This window comes from Gymnodraco acuticeps, unplaced genomic scaffold (genome assembly GCF_902827175.1).
Source record: "Gymnodraco acuticeps unplaced genomic scaffold, fGymAcu1.1, whole genome shotgun sequence".
In the NCBI taxonomy this organism is placed as follows: Eukaryota; Metazoa; Chordata; class Actinopteri; order Perciformes; family Bathydraconidae; genus Gymnodraco; species Gymnodraco acuticeps.
Genome location: NW_022989894.1, coordinates 2545445 through 2561777, shown reverse-complemented (window position 1 = coordinate 2561777; position 16333 = coordinate 2545445). Strand labels below are relative to the sequence as shown.

At 42.2% G+C, this 16333-nt stretch overlaps 1 protein-coding gene across 3 annotated transcripts in view; it reads left to right on the top strand.

The window, feature by feature from the left end:
- rgs3a (regulator of G protein signaling 3a) overlaps positions 1 to 16333 on the top strand; it is a 145155-nt gene that overhangs the window by 6360 nt on the left and 122462 nt on the right. For all 3 annotated transcript variants that reach the window (XR_004567818.1, XM_034203552.1, XM_034203567.1), the window contains exons 3-4: positions 4737 to 4840; positions 16044 to 16094. Coding sequence is in view for 2 of the 3 variants with exons in the window: in XM_034203552.1 (XP_034059443.1) it covers positions 4762 to 4840; positions 16044 to 16094 (130 nt within the window). In the remaining variant the exon portion in view is untranslated. The remainder of the gene's footprint in view (positions 1 to 4736; positions 4841 to 16043; positions 16095 to 16333) is intronic.

The window sequence follows — 16333 nt, the reverse complement described above, 5'->3', positions numbered from 1 at the left end:
TGACCATTTATTGAACTTTAAAACAAATAATATTTTACCAATAAACCAGATCAACAAATATGTTGGAGTGCACTTCCAAAACCATACTAAACATATATTATTAATATGATAAATAAAAATAAATTAGACCAAAATAAATGAAATCAAATATGATGCAGTGCACTGTCACAACCTACTGAAAACTCCTTAACATATAGCCAACATTTTGGTAAAACATATTCAACATATTCCACTCAGTTAAACGTTGAAGGCTGGCCAACCGTCATTGTCCAGAAGTAACAGGAAATAAATGTTGAACTACAATTTAAGACCAAATAAAAATGTTTTGGCCACCATGGCAAATGCTGGTAGGGCTGCTCATGTCATCTCTTAAAGATTTTTTGCAAGAAACACCAGGCTGTTTACATGGTCTGGTTTCAGAGATGAGCGCAGGCAGGTGACGATATTGCCACCTGTACTGAAGACCCTCAGCCACGCCCCGACACATGGGGTGACGCCGGCCAATCACAAAGCTTTGATGCGTTCAAGTGCATTATTCTGGCACAGGAAGATTATGTTACAGGACATAAAACAGAATATTGTTGTTCTATTTTTAGACACATCTCGCGATCGACTGGTTGGGCACCCCTGGGCTAGACCATAGGTCTGTTGTGGTCGCAAAGTAGTCAGCTGAAGCCACATCTCTCTCAACTTCCCCACGGCATTTGTCATATAGGGCAGGCAGCGCAGACCTGCTGAAATAATACCGAGACGGCATCGCGTAACGCTTGTCCAACGTGTTGACAAGTTGCTTAAAGCCCTGGTTGCTAACAGTGCTAACTGGGCACATATCTTTAGCTATGTGAAATGTAATGGCACCTGTAATATCTCTGTGTCTCTGCGAGCTCGTCGCGTAGGCCGTTGCTCTGTACAATGCGTCCTGAATCGATGACTGTGATGATGTGGTGGATGAAGTCGAGCGGCATCTGCTTTTTGTTGTATTACTGCTCGGTCGTATTGCACTTTGTGGTTGTATTTCAGATGATTAAAGATATTGGTTGTGTTAGCGTGTGGTGCCAACACAACCTGGTAACAAATCCTGCACTGTACTTTATTTTGCTCCACGTCGGACTCCTGAAAGCCAAAGTACTTGCAAATAGTGGAAATAGTTTGACCCTTCTTTTTAACGAGTTGCTGCTCTTGTTCTGACATCTTCGCTCGCGCTGAACACTCACAACACATGTCACTCCCACGTGGCCGAGTGGGCTTTAAGGGAGGGGTGAAGCGCACCCAGCAAAATAATCGTATTTTGTCAATTATGCTGTTTTCATAATCGTCGCAAGCCATAATCGTAATCGCGATTAAAATACGATTAATTGCACAGCCCTAGAGCACAGTGTGCTCCGATTGGTCGGGACCAGTCGGGACGTTGTGAATCGCGATACACAGCGAAACACAGCCAAACTCACCCTGAGCACACACAAAGTCACAGCCGAAGTAAAAACAATAAGTGTGGCTTGATATTGAGTAAGAAAAAGGTTGATAAACGCTGTGAGAATGGGTCTGCAGAGAGAATTTCGCCGCGATCCCAACTGTCTGTTATCAGCCTGCAGCCAGGGAGGAGAAATCAGCAGAGCTGCATGCACTGAGTGTGTGAGGAAGTCCGTGGATTGGTCAATTTGGACCAATCAGCGGGGGCTTAACGTAACGGCTCCGCGGACGTAACGTAACGGCTCCACGGATTGGTCCATTTCGTTCCGGGGACGACATGACATCATAATGTACCCGGAAGAATCAAATGGACAGTGACGTATCTCCAACGAGGCGTTTTTGGGAGGTATTTTCTGTGTTAGAGTTTACTCGCTACATGGTGTACTTTGAGGGTTTTGACTCTGCAGACCATTTACATGCATAAAAACCTTCATAACACACAAGGGGACGGGTAATAACCGGAAAAGCATGACACGTCACCTTTAAAAGCATCAATCTGGTGCACTTTGAGAGCAACATTAGGAAATCTATGGATACATCTCTCAACACCCATATGAAACAGAACTGGAAGTAGATTTTCTTTTTCTTTATGGATATTTTACAAATCACTCCCCTTTCAAACTGTATTCTTGTTTATTAATAACAACTTTTTTGTACTGTCATAGTATTTTATACCTGTTTTTCACCTATTCTCTTATTTTTGTATAACTATAATGATCATATAAAGGTGTGCCTTTACCTCACTGAGCTGAGGTTATCAGAGCCTCTCAGTCTTTCAGGAGAGAGCTCTCTAAAGCTCCCCCCCCCCCCCCCCCCCCCCCCGCGGCCGCTTACACAGTAAATTCCAATGTTAATAAAAGCACACAGAAGCTGTGTACGTTTTTTGGGAGTTTGATTTATTTTAAATTAACACAAATATAAAATTAAAACCTATAATTGCACACTACCATTATTTCAAAAAAAGAACAATTTCACATAAACCTCTGGTTTTTACTGGGGCTGGGGCAGTTCAACTTGATTTTTTTGGGGGGTGTGTGTGTGCCATAGTTTATGGGCGCTGTACGCAATATAGGCGTAGTTCTGTTAGTATAAGATAATAAGATGTACTTTGTTGATTCAAAATCGGAAAATTGTGTTATGAAATTAAATTTATTATTTTTTTTTAATTTCTAACTTTTTTTTTTTTTCTCCCCAATTTTCGGCGCCCCCTATGGGTTGATGCGCCCTTAGCATTCACCTATACTGCCTATGCCGAGGGCCGGCCCTGCTAACACAGACCGTGCCATGCCAACATAGCTTTATCTGCCCAGTTTCCCCTTTAGGGAAGCCGCTTCTGAGTTCCAGTAAACTCTTTTGTTTTCCCTTCGCTATAACTGATAAGACCCAAATGAATCAGGGACTTTTTGTGGAGGGACAGAATGAGAGGAAGATGGAAAAGGATTGTGACTTTTTAAAGTCCCGAGGAGGGGACTAGAGACTACAAAAAAAGATAATTATATTCTTTCTGAGCCCAAAATAGGTTATCTGAGTGCATGCTATTTTTGTTAGCATTCTGTGTGTACAATACTTGCTGATTTTAATTTGGACATAGTGTTGTAAACTGCACGCATTTCGACATGGGTTTTATTTCATCCCCCTCAATAAACTTGATTCTTGGTGGGTGAGCCATTTGGTAATCAGGATTGGCAGAAAGGTTCATCCCCGGGTTACTGGTACACTGCCGCTGGGCAGGATGTCAGCATAATGTGCTGTTGTGATCACTGCTGTGTCACATTTCACCCTGAGGTGTGTTAAATCTTACTGTGAAATAATCTGGATTATTGCCACAACCACAACAATGTTCAATCTGCACTGATGATTTAATCTGTCTATAAAAAAAAAACATGTTTTTGTCTCTTATCTTTGTTGTTGCTCTGGACGCAGATGTGACAGTTTTTGTTAATATTATATTTTCCTTGTTACTATGACATATTTTCTACCAAAAATCCACATTTTTTTTGAATGAATGACAAACATATCTTTCATATTCAAGAAAAGAAGATGTTTTATGATCATTTTTCTGGAAGGTACTCTTATCGTGAGAACAACCAATAAAGTAAATGGTAAAAGACTTTATGGGAACCACCAGATCAATCCTTTGAAACTGAGCAGGCATTGTAAAGCTAACCTTGTGCTCTCACACTTTTGTCTGTCAACATTTGTCAATTGACTGAAAATCCATCTAAAAGCTGGCAGTTGTAGGGACTGGGAGTACAATGAACGTAGCCCATATTGGCTTTGGTCAGCTTCAAATGTAAAAAACAAACAAGCCCATATGAAACCAGGAAATGGCTGTATTTTAATAGAAAACAGTCTTTGCTGTAACAATATTGTTCGACTGCAAATTCAAAGCCATCTGTCACCAGTAGGTGGATGATTAGTAACAATAAACAGGCAGATTAGACAGAGGTAGTGTATGTTCAGATGAACCCTGCAATTTATTTGTATGTATATGTGGTGCTATGTCAGAGCGGAGCACGACTCCTGACTTTTCCCTGTGTTTTTTATATATCTGTTGTAATTTATTGTCTTTTATTGTGATTGTGGTATTTATTACATGTACAGCACTTTGGCCGACCAAAAATCGCTTTTAAATGTGCTTTATAAATGTGCTTTATAAATATGCTTTATAAATATGCTTTATAAATAAACTTTGATTTGATATGTGGTGCCACTCAAAATATAGCCAACTGTATTTAATCTAGTAATTTTAGTATTACTCTTTGCCCTTTACAAGCTACATTTAGTACAGGGAAGATCATTATAAAACCATGGCCAGAGGCTACATAACGTGTGTGAATGAGGAAGCTTGTGACATTTTCAGTGATGCAGTATGTAGAATGACCGTGAAACTGTCGTCTTTTGTGCCAATTGTGAATATGAGAAAACTAAAAACATGCATGTTAGCTGTAAATATTGTCATTTAGTGTTGACCATCCTTCCGCGGGCTTAACCATGAATTATAACTGCAGCAACATATAGAGACACTTCTTAGCATTTCATGATTTCAAATCTATTTTTCTTGTACTACCACTTTGTTTCTTTATATACACACACACACACACACACACACACACACACACACACACACACACACACACACACACACACACACACACACACACACACACACCCACACACACACACACACACACACACACACACACACACAGGCATCAAGTTTCTAGTCCTCATCTCAGTAGCTGATGAAACCATCTCTTCCACAGTGGCAGCTAGCATGCTCTCCCCACGATGTCCCGTCTCCGAGTTTTCCTGCAGAACCCCCCCGCCAGCTTATCTGAGACGCCGTCCTTCCTCCTCAATACTCATGGTGAGGAATGGATTATTATGTTAAAGTCTTTGTGCAGGAAAATACACCATAGTTTGAGGCTTTACTGTTTGATAGTTATGATGCTTTTGGCATGCGTTCATAACGGCATCAATTTAAAAGGATACAAAAGAATATCTGTGTGTCTAAATGCATTATAACTGTAAAGGAATGTGTCCAAATGATATGAAAGGATTGTGGTTTTGCCAGCACAGACACTCGATCCTGCAGCGCGTATAACGTGAGACGCAAATTACTCGCAGCAACAAGTGACCTTGAAGTTGCAACAAGTCCTTTGGTCTGGTAATGAGGCTGCCCCTGCTTATCTGGTGACACCCTGAATCATTTATGGAGGGTGCTATCCAAACTGGAGGAGGGTGCACCTGTACTGTTTACTCTAGGACTAAAGTCACATCCTTTATCCAGTATATATCTTTGCACACACACATATATAGATGTTGGGTTTGGCTTTTGTTTGTAATGCCTGCAATGCATGTGTGGGGGTGTCATGATGAGTCTAAAATTCTGACTGTGGCTGGATTTCAAGGACTCATCTGAGGATTCATTTCCATGCAGCTTTGTTGTAAATAATCAGAGATGTGTATCTGTTTTTTACATTTTTTTTTAGGAAATTGACACGTAGTTACAGTACAACAAATAACTGCTTTAATGTGCATTTGAAACACTAGTGTTTCAATAAATAGGTCAATAATAGGTCAGGTCTTTATTTAGTATGTTAAAGGACATGCACCCTAGAGCTATCCTTGCCTTTTGGAAGTTCAGGCCAAGAGAAGAAACCTTTATATCTGCATGAAACAATGTTGATGCACCATTGGTAGCTTTCTCTCTGACATCCAAGCCTTTTTACTACTTTACCTTATTTCTGTTTTACCTCAGCATCATAATCTAGTTGCTTCTGAGATCTTGCATTCCATTTCAAATAATAACTCAATGTTTAAATTCTGATATGTCATGTTATGGAAAATCCGCCCTCTTGGGGACTTACTTAGCTCATTCTGATAGTGCCCTTTCAGAACTGGGTCAAACTTAGCCATGAGCTTGACTTCTTCCAGAAAGTATATTTTGTCACCCACCTGGTCAGAACCTAAGGTTTTCACTTCCCCTTGAGAATGTGTGTCTTATCAACAGAAAATGTTTCCCTTCTACAAACCACTCTTCACACAAAGACGTGTTCTAACTAGGACTGAATTGTTTGTTTTTGCTGCCTAATAGTCACAGAAAATGTCTCCGTTTGCTGCCTGAAAATGTAAAGTAACTTGACAGATCTTGTTGTATAATGGAGTGGAGTGGTTGGAGCCAAGTAAGGTTTTCTTTGTTCAGCGTTTGTGTCTTATGCTACGTTTTGTTTGACAGTTGCGCCTGCACTGCAGAGTTGATCACTGCACCACTGAATGGAGTATGAGGCAAAGCCTGAGTCAGGGGAGGAACAAAAGATAAGACTTTGGAGAATGGATAAAGAAGCTCTGAAAGTATAAAGAGGGTTTTCAGGCCTAAAGATAAAGAGCGTTTTATGTATATTATTCAGAGATAAATCTCTTCCAAGGAATCACTGACTTTATTCTTACCCTTTATCTGATGATGAATTTACAAACCAGAAATCAGAATTGGACTTCAAAAAGTGCTTCTACAGAAAATGAAATGAGAAAGTTCTAATTTCTGAATATCATTTTGTTACAATATATCAAACATTGCGTGGATCCCAATAGCCTATTTGTGTGGTTCCTGCTCTGGGCAAAAACAACAAAATAATGTCATATCTTGTTGAGAAACAACAAACAAATAAGAGTTTGTGATTTTCCAAGATTTTCCATTAATGAAAGTAAGCAATTATTATTAATATTAATATATAGATATAAGCATTTTACAAAATAAATGCGTCAGAGTTTAGTGCTTTTTTCGGATCACATTATTTGTATTTTCATTACAAAAAATGTCTTTCCATGGACCGATACTTTTTCTTATCCTCAGAACAGATAAGCCTGCCAGAGATCTTGTGTAATTGATGGAAGTTCCTTTTGGTTATGATTAAAGTGCACAGAGCATTACCGATTAAAAAAACTATTAAACAAAGGCAAAGGCCTTTCAGAAATATGAAATGTCTTCCAGATAATGAATACTAAATCCCCCCAGACCTTTCTCTTTGAAACCATCAAACAGTGCTCTGCTGTTGCATCTGTCATATTGGCATCTGAGTATCGATGTCTCCCTTTTTATGGATTAAATGGACACAATAACTTTGATCTACTCGTCTGATTAGTTGTGCAGCTCCATCCCACTGGTTTCTGGCAGCCAAAACGGAGAAAGGTGAGTTTTGGGAAGTTATATAATGCGCCCGTTAAAGAAATTCATCAAGGAAATAGGAGGACACCTTAAATGTCTCATCTAATCTGCTCTTTGTTCCCCCTGAGCGATGAATTGGCGCTCGCCCCAGAGGGAACTTTGAATCCTATACACAGCAGTTTCCAAATTCTTTAAATGAGTTCTCGTTCTCACAGAGAAATGTTACAGGACATCAGGGACGTGCACAGACATTTGGAGGGGCTATTGCTCTAAACTGGAAAAAGGGACTAATTGTGGGCTTATCATGTTGATTCGGCCACAATATATCCAGTAACTGCTAGAATCAATCAATCAATGTTTATTTATATAGCCCAATATCACAAATGTTACATTTGTCTCAGTGGACTTTACAGTTTGTACAGAATATCAGTATGACAATACGACACCCTCTGTCCTTAGACCCTCACATCGTACAAGGAAAAACTTCCGAAGAAAACCCACAGTTTAAAGGGAAAAATGGGAGAAACCTCAGGGAGAGCAACAGAGGAGGGATCCCTCTCCCAGGACGGACAGACGTGCAATAGATGCTGTGTGTAAATTGAAAAGATAATACATTTGCAACATAGGTAGTCCAAATGTTTGGAAATGCATGTGTCTATAATAGGAAGATGAATCCACAAGGATATCCATCCAGGACCTATGATCCAGGACCACAGCCACGACTCAAGATCCAGGGCTCGCGATGCAGGACACAGGACCGCAGGATCATCCATGACTCTGGATCCCGGCGTATATAGACACCAAAAAGAAAGAAATTTGGGGAAGCTGGGTTAATCGGAACATGAGAGTACACAGGTATAGACAGAGAGAAGGAAGAAGTAAGATGTCCCCTGTTACAACCCGCCTCCCTACTTAATAGTAGTGGCTCGTGAGGCAGTCCGCAACATAAAACAAAAATACACAACACGTAGGCACTAAACAGTGATCGTACATTTATTGCCACAATCATAAAACCTACACTGGAGGACAGGTAAAACAAACAAAAGACGGAGGGGACTTGGGCCAACCACACCACGGGCCGTAGGATCCAGAGCCTTCCTCCGCTACCCAAAATCACACACAACCTAACGGGAGAAATAAAGCCGCAAAAACCTAACTTTAACACGTCCTCCAGGAAACACAACAAAAAGCAAAAGAGCTCTGCCACAGCAGAGACATCCGGAGTAGTGATCGGCTTCCTCCTTCTCCTTCAGCCTCCTCTTTTATGTTCGGCTGATTGGCAACTGGGAATACCTGGGCCAAGCTCGGCTGAGTGACAACTGGGAACACCTGGGGAAGGCGGAGCCAGGTGTACCTGCACAGCAGAGAGAACAAAGAGGACAACAAAAAGGGGGGGAGTAAGTAACACCCCCACCATGAGTTAGTGATTTTAAATTTTTAAATTTTTTTTTAAACAAAACAATCACAACAATCAACCTTAGTTGACAGACGTGCTCACCACCACTCATTCCACACACCAGACAGGTTAACAACACACAATAACTGCTATATTATAAGCGCGACAATGCATCAGCCAACACATTATCCTTGCCACGAATGTGTTTGACCTCAACATTGAAGGCTTGCATGAAAATACTCCACCGCATCAACCTATGATTTGTGTTACGCATTCTCTGCAGAAACACAAGGGGGTTGTGATCGGTGAAAATAGTGACAGGAATGTTTGATGACCCCACGTATACCTCAACATGGTTCAAAGCCAGAACCATAGCCAGTGCCTCCTTTTCGACTGTGGAACCAATGGTGGAACACACCCGCTGGTGGGGATTGAATTTCCCGGAGCGGTACGACACAGGGCGCTCCACCTCACGATCAGCTCCCATACGTCTGCACGCTGCGCATCAGGCAAGTGTGCCAAATGAGACTCCATATTGGCCAGAGTCTCCGCAGCGATCGGGGCCTCCGAGGTGACAGGGGTGTCACTTTTAGCACTGGACAGGGGCTCCACACAGGCAGCGACAGGGTTATGAACAGCCCCAGGGCTTATCGTACCTGATTTCCCACCCTCACGCCATGATGGAGGATCCCTGACCGGTCTGTCCAATCCCGTAGCCGTAAAACTGTCGCGGGTGACTGCCACCGCATTCACTCCCGGCTTAACGAGCACTCTGCCACCGGCTAAATCATTCCCCAAGACCAAATCTACCCCTTCAATGGGAAGACATGGCTGAACCCCGACAGTTACCGGACCTGTGACCAGATCTGACTCAAGATGAATATTATGCAATGGCGAACCCACACACTGCATACCAAACCCCCTCACAAGAACACCTGAACCCACAGCAGACTCCTCAGAGAGGGGCAACACCCCCCTTATCATAAAGGATTGCGAAGCTGCTGTATCCCTCAAAATGGTCACTGGAACCCTGTTGTTCTTCCCTGGTAAAGACACCATTCCCTCCATGAGAAACGGAGCAAAAACTTCCAGTTCAGATTTGAGAGACCCTGGCTTTGAAGTACTCACCAAAGCGACCGTCTTTACAGGCTTCTCCTCATCCCGCAAAGCATAACAATTCGCAACAATATGACCTCTTTTCTTGCAGTAATGACACACTGGCCTATCCGTAGATCCCCAATTCACCTCTCCTGGTTTTTCCTCAGCAACTCTTGGCCTGCTGGACTGCCATGGCGCTTTAGTGAACACTGGGGTTTCTCTGATATTATTGTCCACAAACCCGGCCTGTGCCCTAGTCCTCTCACTGTAGACAGTCTTGTGAGTAAGCACATATTCATCAGCCAAAACCGCAGCATCAAACAGTTTCACCGGTTTTTGCTCATTGAGGTATGTGGCTACTGTGTAAGGCAAACAGTTTTTAAATTCTTCCATGAGCACTAATGTTTTTAGGTCCTCTAGAGATTTTGTCCCCGTCGATGAGCACCATCGCTCAAACAGAACCTCTTTCTCACAGGCGAATTCCACATACGCTTGACAATCTTGCCTTTTCAAACCACGAAACTTTTGACGGTATGCCTCAGGCACCAGCTCATAAGCGCGCAGAATTGCAGCTTTCACCTGTTCATAATTCCGGCTAACCTCCTCAGATAACGCAGTATACACCTCCTGCGCTTAACCCGCGAGAACGCACTGCAGCATAACGGTCCACATGTTCCCAGGCCATTTAAACGTTGTTGCTACACGCTCAAACAGGACAAAATAGCTATCAACGTCTTTTTCGTTAAATACTGGGATAAACCGAGTATACTTGACTATGTCAAAATCATGAGGTTGCGCAGACCCCAACTGCTGAGTCTGGTAAGCCGTCAGCTCCAGCTCCCTCAAACGTAACTCCGCCTCATACTTCCTCAATTCGAGATTACAGGCGATCTCCTTCTCTCTCAGTCTGTTATCACTCTCCTTCTCTCTAACCATCAACTTGCGCAGCTCTAGCTGAAGTTGAAGGTCGCTCACTTTCTGAGAGACCTCTGTCCCGTCATCCATGGGAACGTCTACTTCCTCCTCTGACAATACCTCCTGATCTATAAGCGCAGCCAACAGCTGTCTCTTAATGATCTGTTTCTTGTTCTGTTTGTCGACTACAACGTCAAATTTGCCTGCGATCAGACCAAGCTGCTGTTTGCTACATGCATCCAACTTCCCCCGAGTCGGATCACCCACAAACCCCTCCAAGTCGAAATCCATCACTGCAACTCTACGCTATACAGCCAACCAAACAAATAAATGCTGTCAAGGGCCTTTTACAAAGTAATACTACTCACCACCACACCGGCACCTGCCCGAGACAGCCTTTGGACGAGCCCCCATATGTTACAACCCGCCTCCCTACTTAATAGTAGTGGCTCGTGAGGCAGTCCGCAACATAAAACAAAAATACACAACACGTAGGCACTAAACAGTGATCGTACATTTATTGCCACAATCATAAAACATACACTGGAGGACAGGTAAAACAAACAAAAGACGGAGGGGACTTGGGCCAACCACACCACGGGCCGTAGGATCCAGAGCCTTCCTCCGCTACCCAAAATCACACACAACCTAACGGGAGAAATAAAGCCGCAAAAACCTAACTTTAACACGTCCTCCAGGAAACACAACAAAAAGCAAAAGAGCTCTGCCACAGCAGAGACATCCGGAGTAGTGATCGGCTTCCTCCTTCTCCTTCAGCCTCCTCTTTTATGTTCGGCTGATTGGCAACTGGGAATACCTGGGCCAAGCTTGGCTGAGTGACAACTCGGAACACCTGGGGAAGGCGGAGCCAGGTGTACCTGCACAGCAGAGAGAACAAAGAGGACAACAAAAAGGGGGGGAGTAAGTAACACCCCCACCATGAGTTAGTGATTTTAAATTTTTAAATTTTTTTTAAAACAAAACAATCACAACAATCAACCTTAGTTGACAGACGTGCTCACCACCACTCATTCCACACACCAGACAGGTTAACAACACACAATAACTGCTATATTATAAGCGCGACAATGCATCAGCCAACACATTATCCTTGCCACGAATGTGTTTGACCTCAACATTGAAGGCTTGCATGAAAATACTCCACCGCATCAACCTATGATTTGTGTTACGCATTCTCTGCATGGCAACTGGGAATACCTGGGCCAAGCTCGGCTGAGTGACAACTGGGAACACCTGGGGAAGGCGGAGCCAGGTGTACCTGCACAGCAGAGAGAACAAAGAGGACAACAAAAAGGGGGGGAGTACGTAACATCCCCCGACAAACTAAGCCTATATCAGCAAAACTAACTAACAGTAACTGCTAGAATCCACTTCAAGACAATGGTACTTGCGTACAGTACCATGCTGCGAATGGATCTGGCCCTTCCCACATCCAGGACATGGTTAAACCGTACACCCCAGCACGTGCACTCCGCTCTGCATCAGCCAAACGACTCGCTGCACCCTCGCTGCTAGGGGGACCCAAGTTCCCATCAGCAAAAACACGTGGGTTTGGGAAGGACTGGCTTATCTAAAGCCAGTTGAGTAGCACTTGAAATGTTTTAGCTCTATGAAACCTGATGTACTTATAGGATTCTGTTTTCTTCAAGTTTGTATTTTCCTGGTCAAATGCACTTATTGTAAGTCGCTTTGGATAAAAGCGTCAGCTAAATGCAATGTAATGTAATAATAATAAAAAAAAAAAAAAACTCTCGCTCTCTCCAGAGGGGCAGGTCAGACAAAAATGGCAAACGGGCAGTTGCCCCGGCAACATTAGCCTGTACCTGTGCATGTCCCTGCAGGACATGGATTAACTCCCACCCATTTTTTGTTCCTTTCTGCTGATAATTGCTACTTTAACTTTCACATAAAGACCAACAGTGTCCTCTCGGTTAGCCTTATTGGATGCTGGTGGGGCACAGGTTTTCAAATGCAAATGTGACAGAGAAGCAGCAAAGCTTAATAAAGCACAGAGAGGGAGTGGGAGGTACAGGATAACCAAGACACACACAGTTTTACAACACAACCTTCTGATCAGCTAGAGTATGGCCTTTACTCCCTTTCTTTGGTCTTTCAATGGAAGATTTATTTTTTCGATTACATTCTATACTTCAAAAAACAAGAATTGAATGTGTCTTTTTTGTAGGAAATGTGCAAGGACACCTTGAGAAAGATCAGGACATGAACTGGGTTGTTATCTGCAACGTGACTAAAGCCTCAGAGGAAGATGGCGGTAGCTTCGTTTTGAGTGACAGCAACACTGACAGAGCGCCCGCTGCAATGACCGAGTAGGACATTTCAAATGCTGTCTGACAGAATGTGGCCAAATGGACACGAAAGAACAGATATTGAAGTTCATCCACAATATCTGACACATGGTTGGATGACATTTTCGATTTGCCTTTGGCAGAGCAAAGGGAGCCACACACAAAGTACATGTTGTCTAAATGTGTCTGTGCACTTTGGTGTTTTTAAAGTTTGCATTTATAAAGAAATCACATTCATCAATATCTGTAATCTATACCAAATTGATTCCAGATAAGCGTGACGTGGCTGGGCTCATGTCTTGTTACTGGACAGCAGTATGGTGACTAACTGGGCTGACATGTGAACGTGGGAATACTCAGATGGCGAGTGACTCACTGTCAACATCAATGTTAGTGTCTTACATCTTTTTTATGGCTACACCTTTTTTTGTTCTTAAACATCTCTGTATTCTTTTCCCATTACATACTGATTAAACATGCTGCACAGTATTTAACAAACCACATTTCTCTCAATTTATTAAAGGTGTTAAGTCAGAAATAAAAACACTTTAGCTCATGCAGACAAAGGAATAACAACAGCATCTGACTTATCTGTTCAACGCAGAACCTTCTGGGAAATAGCTGCACAAACAACACTGAGGAAAGGACGATAAACACTACTTGATGTTGAAGTTTGAGGACATTGGCTTTATTGATTGAAAACAACATTTCTTAATAACAGTCTGCTGTTTCAAAGGCACTTAAATGAAGGTTTAATTGGCGTTTTGACTTGAGTGGAAGTCTGCAAACTCAGACACCATTCACATCTTTCTCCTATACCGGAGACTAATTATGTTTGCAAACTGACTGTTTATAGGATGAGAGGAAGTCAAAATAATTAAGGTTTCTGGGAATTTAATCTTTTCATTTGAAGCTTCATAGCGTTGCGCCTCTCTTAAATGCAAACACTAAGAAATGAAGCCTCTTTCACCTTTTGGAGTCAAGCAGTATGTTTTCTAAAGCACACTAGTTAATTTTGCCTTCTGTAATTATTACCCGCTATGCCTCATCCAAGTACTTTTTACTGTTGATGGATCTCTGTTATAAAACTTCATGCTGCACTATTTTAGTTACTAAACCCTCTTTCTCTCTGTAAGGCTGGCCTTTCTTCTGACACTAAATACTTGTTACCTTGACCTTCCTTCCCCAGGAGCAGGCTGGAATCTTTAATCCAACCTAGCTCTAAATCTTGCCAAGCACATCAACGCAGAATGGCTGAGGATGGCATCTCTTTGTATTTCTGAAGAGACAAAGCAATGGAAGAGGGATTTGGGAACAGCACGTGATAAAGATCCTCAGAAGATCCAATCCAAGTCAATTCTGAATTATTCACACAACCCTAAATCACAAATGTGCCTTCAGATGTCAAATGAATCAATATTGGTAGAACTTTGGAACATTTAATACATTTGATATGTTTAAGGCATTTGAACTTCATGATGGAAATGTCTCTGATTAGAGTGGATTGGGTAGTCGTGCATAAGTCGTAGTGATTTATTCAGAGGTTGAGCTTTCAGAGCAGTGTGCATAGTGGCCATTTATTCCTGCATTGGTGTGCGTGAGTCGTGGGTGTGTTTTCAGTTATGCATGTATTGACCCACAGCGCTGTCTTGTCTGCCAGGCCCTATTAATTCACTCCTACACTCGCATCTGCAACCATTGCTTCCAAAATATCATTGTTCCATTCTTACAGGCCATCTGCTTTTTTCTCTTTTGTGCCTACTATTTATTAGATTCTCTCTCCCCTGTCTTTGAGAACCACTGGAACCACTTCTATCGTTATCACTAACTATGCTTATCCCTTTTGAGCTGATGTTACAAAGCAGGCTAATGTATTTATCAATTAGAGCAATGTATCGACTTAGCATACATCACCTGCAGTGTTGAGAATGAAGGAACATTCCATTAAAGGATCAATAAAGCTCCTGCTGACTGTTTACTGCAAACATGGATACCTTTTAACCATTTAAACAAGATGGATTTCCCAGCAGTGACAAGAACCTGTTTACCGTTATAACTACAGTGTGGTACAGATTGTGTTTGCCATTTTTTAGGCTGCTTCTTAACCTTTAGGTTCAGATGTACCAGCAAGATATTTCAAACCGTGTTCTCACTTTGTTCTTCCACCTCAGCCAGCAGCACAAAACTATGCCAAGTTCAGTGTGGGAACGACAAACATCCCTTGTACCCAAGCGCTGAAGTGCCAGCAGCGTTATCACACAACAAGGCTCCCACATTTGAGTTTTTTTTACTCTGCTCTTATGAGCAGCAGGATTAATTTAGAGGAGCACAAAGCCAATGTTAGCATTGGCCATGTCAACATGACTAACAAGTCTCCTAGAGCCCTTCGCAGTGCTAGGAGACTTACAGGAAAGGGAAACAACGGCAGACAAAGTGGGAGTGAGGGAGGGGAAATACTGACACATGATGGACTGTGGAGTGTGGACACACACACACACACACGCACACACACACACACGCACACGCACACACACAGAAAAATAAGTGGGTGAGCTAAACTATAAATAAATAATTAAACGTATTGTATCATGCTCTTTGGTCCTCAGATGGGAGATGATACAATGTTAATATCAACAGATTTCTGAAATCAAAACGGGCTGTAAGCTTACACACAAACGCGCACACACACACACACACACACACACACACACAGCTACGAGCCCTGAGAAGCTATCTGACCTTTTTGGTTTGCTCGTAGGCTGCACTTTCCAAGCTGTTTGCTCACATTCCCTCTGCTGCCCTCTTTCAAATGATGTCAAGTTCAACCTTGTCTAATGACCAGGATAAGTCATGATAACCAAAAATGTATTTTTTTTACATTACAAGTAAAACTAAGCCCTTTTATCAATAGTGATACAAACAGGCTTTGGCATTTTTGTAGATGTGGTTATTTACTTTCTTGCTGAGAGTTAGACGAGAAGATTGATACCGATGTAAACGCTGATTCTTGTCATTATTCTACAGCCATTGCATTTTGAAATCCTCATTTACTTCACAATGACAAGTTAATGCAAATAAGTGTTCTATTTTTCCACTTAAATGTAAACTATTACGTCTAATAATGATATGCCCCAAACTGTCATAACCTTCCTTTTCTTGTTTTCAATAGGTCAGCTGAAGCTGTCAATCATCCAGGAGCAAGAAGTTCTTGTTGTTAGTGGTAAGTCCTATTAAAGGCTGCACTGCTGTGGCCAAACACCATGTACTCTGACCACTTGAAAGACTGCACTATGAGGCTGGTGAAATATTCAAATGTATTTGGCAAGGCAAATTGAGCACATGATTTGCAGCACATGAATGGCACAGTGCAGATTGTCTAATCACGACAGCAGACCATTCATATGAAAAGGCGTAGGTAGGTTGGTAGGGAGCTGAGCACATTGATCTAACTTAAGTGGT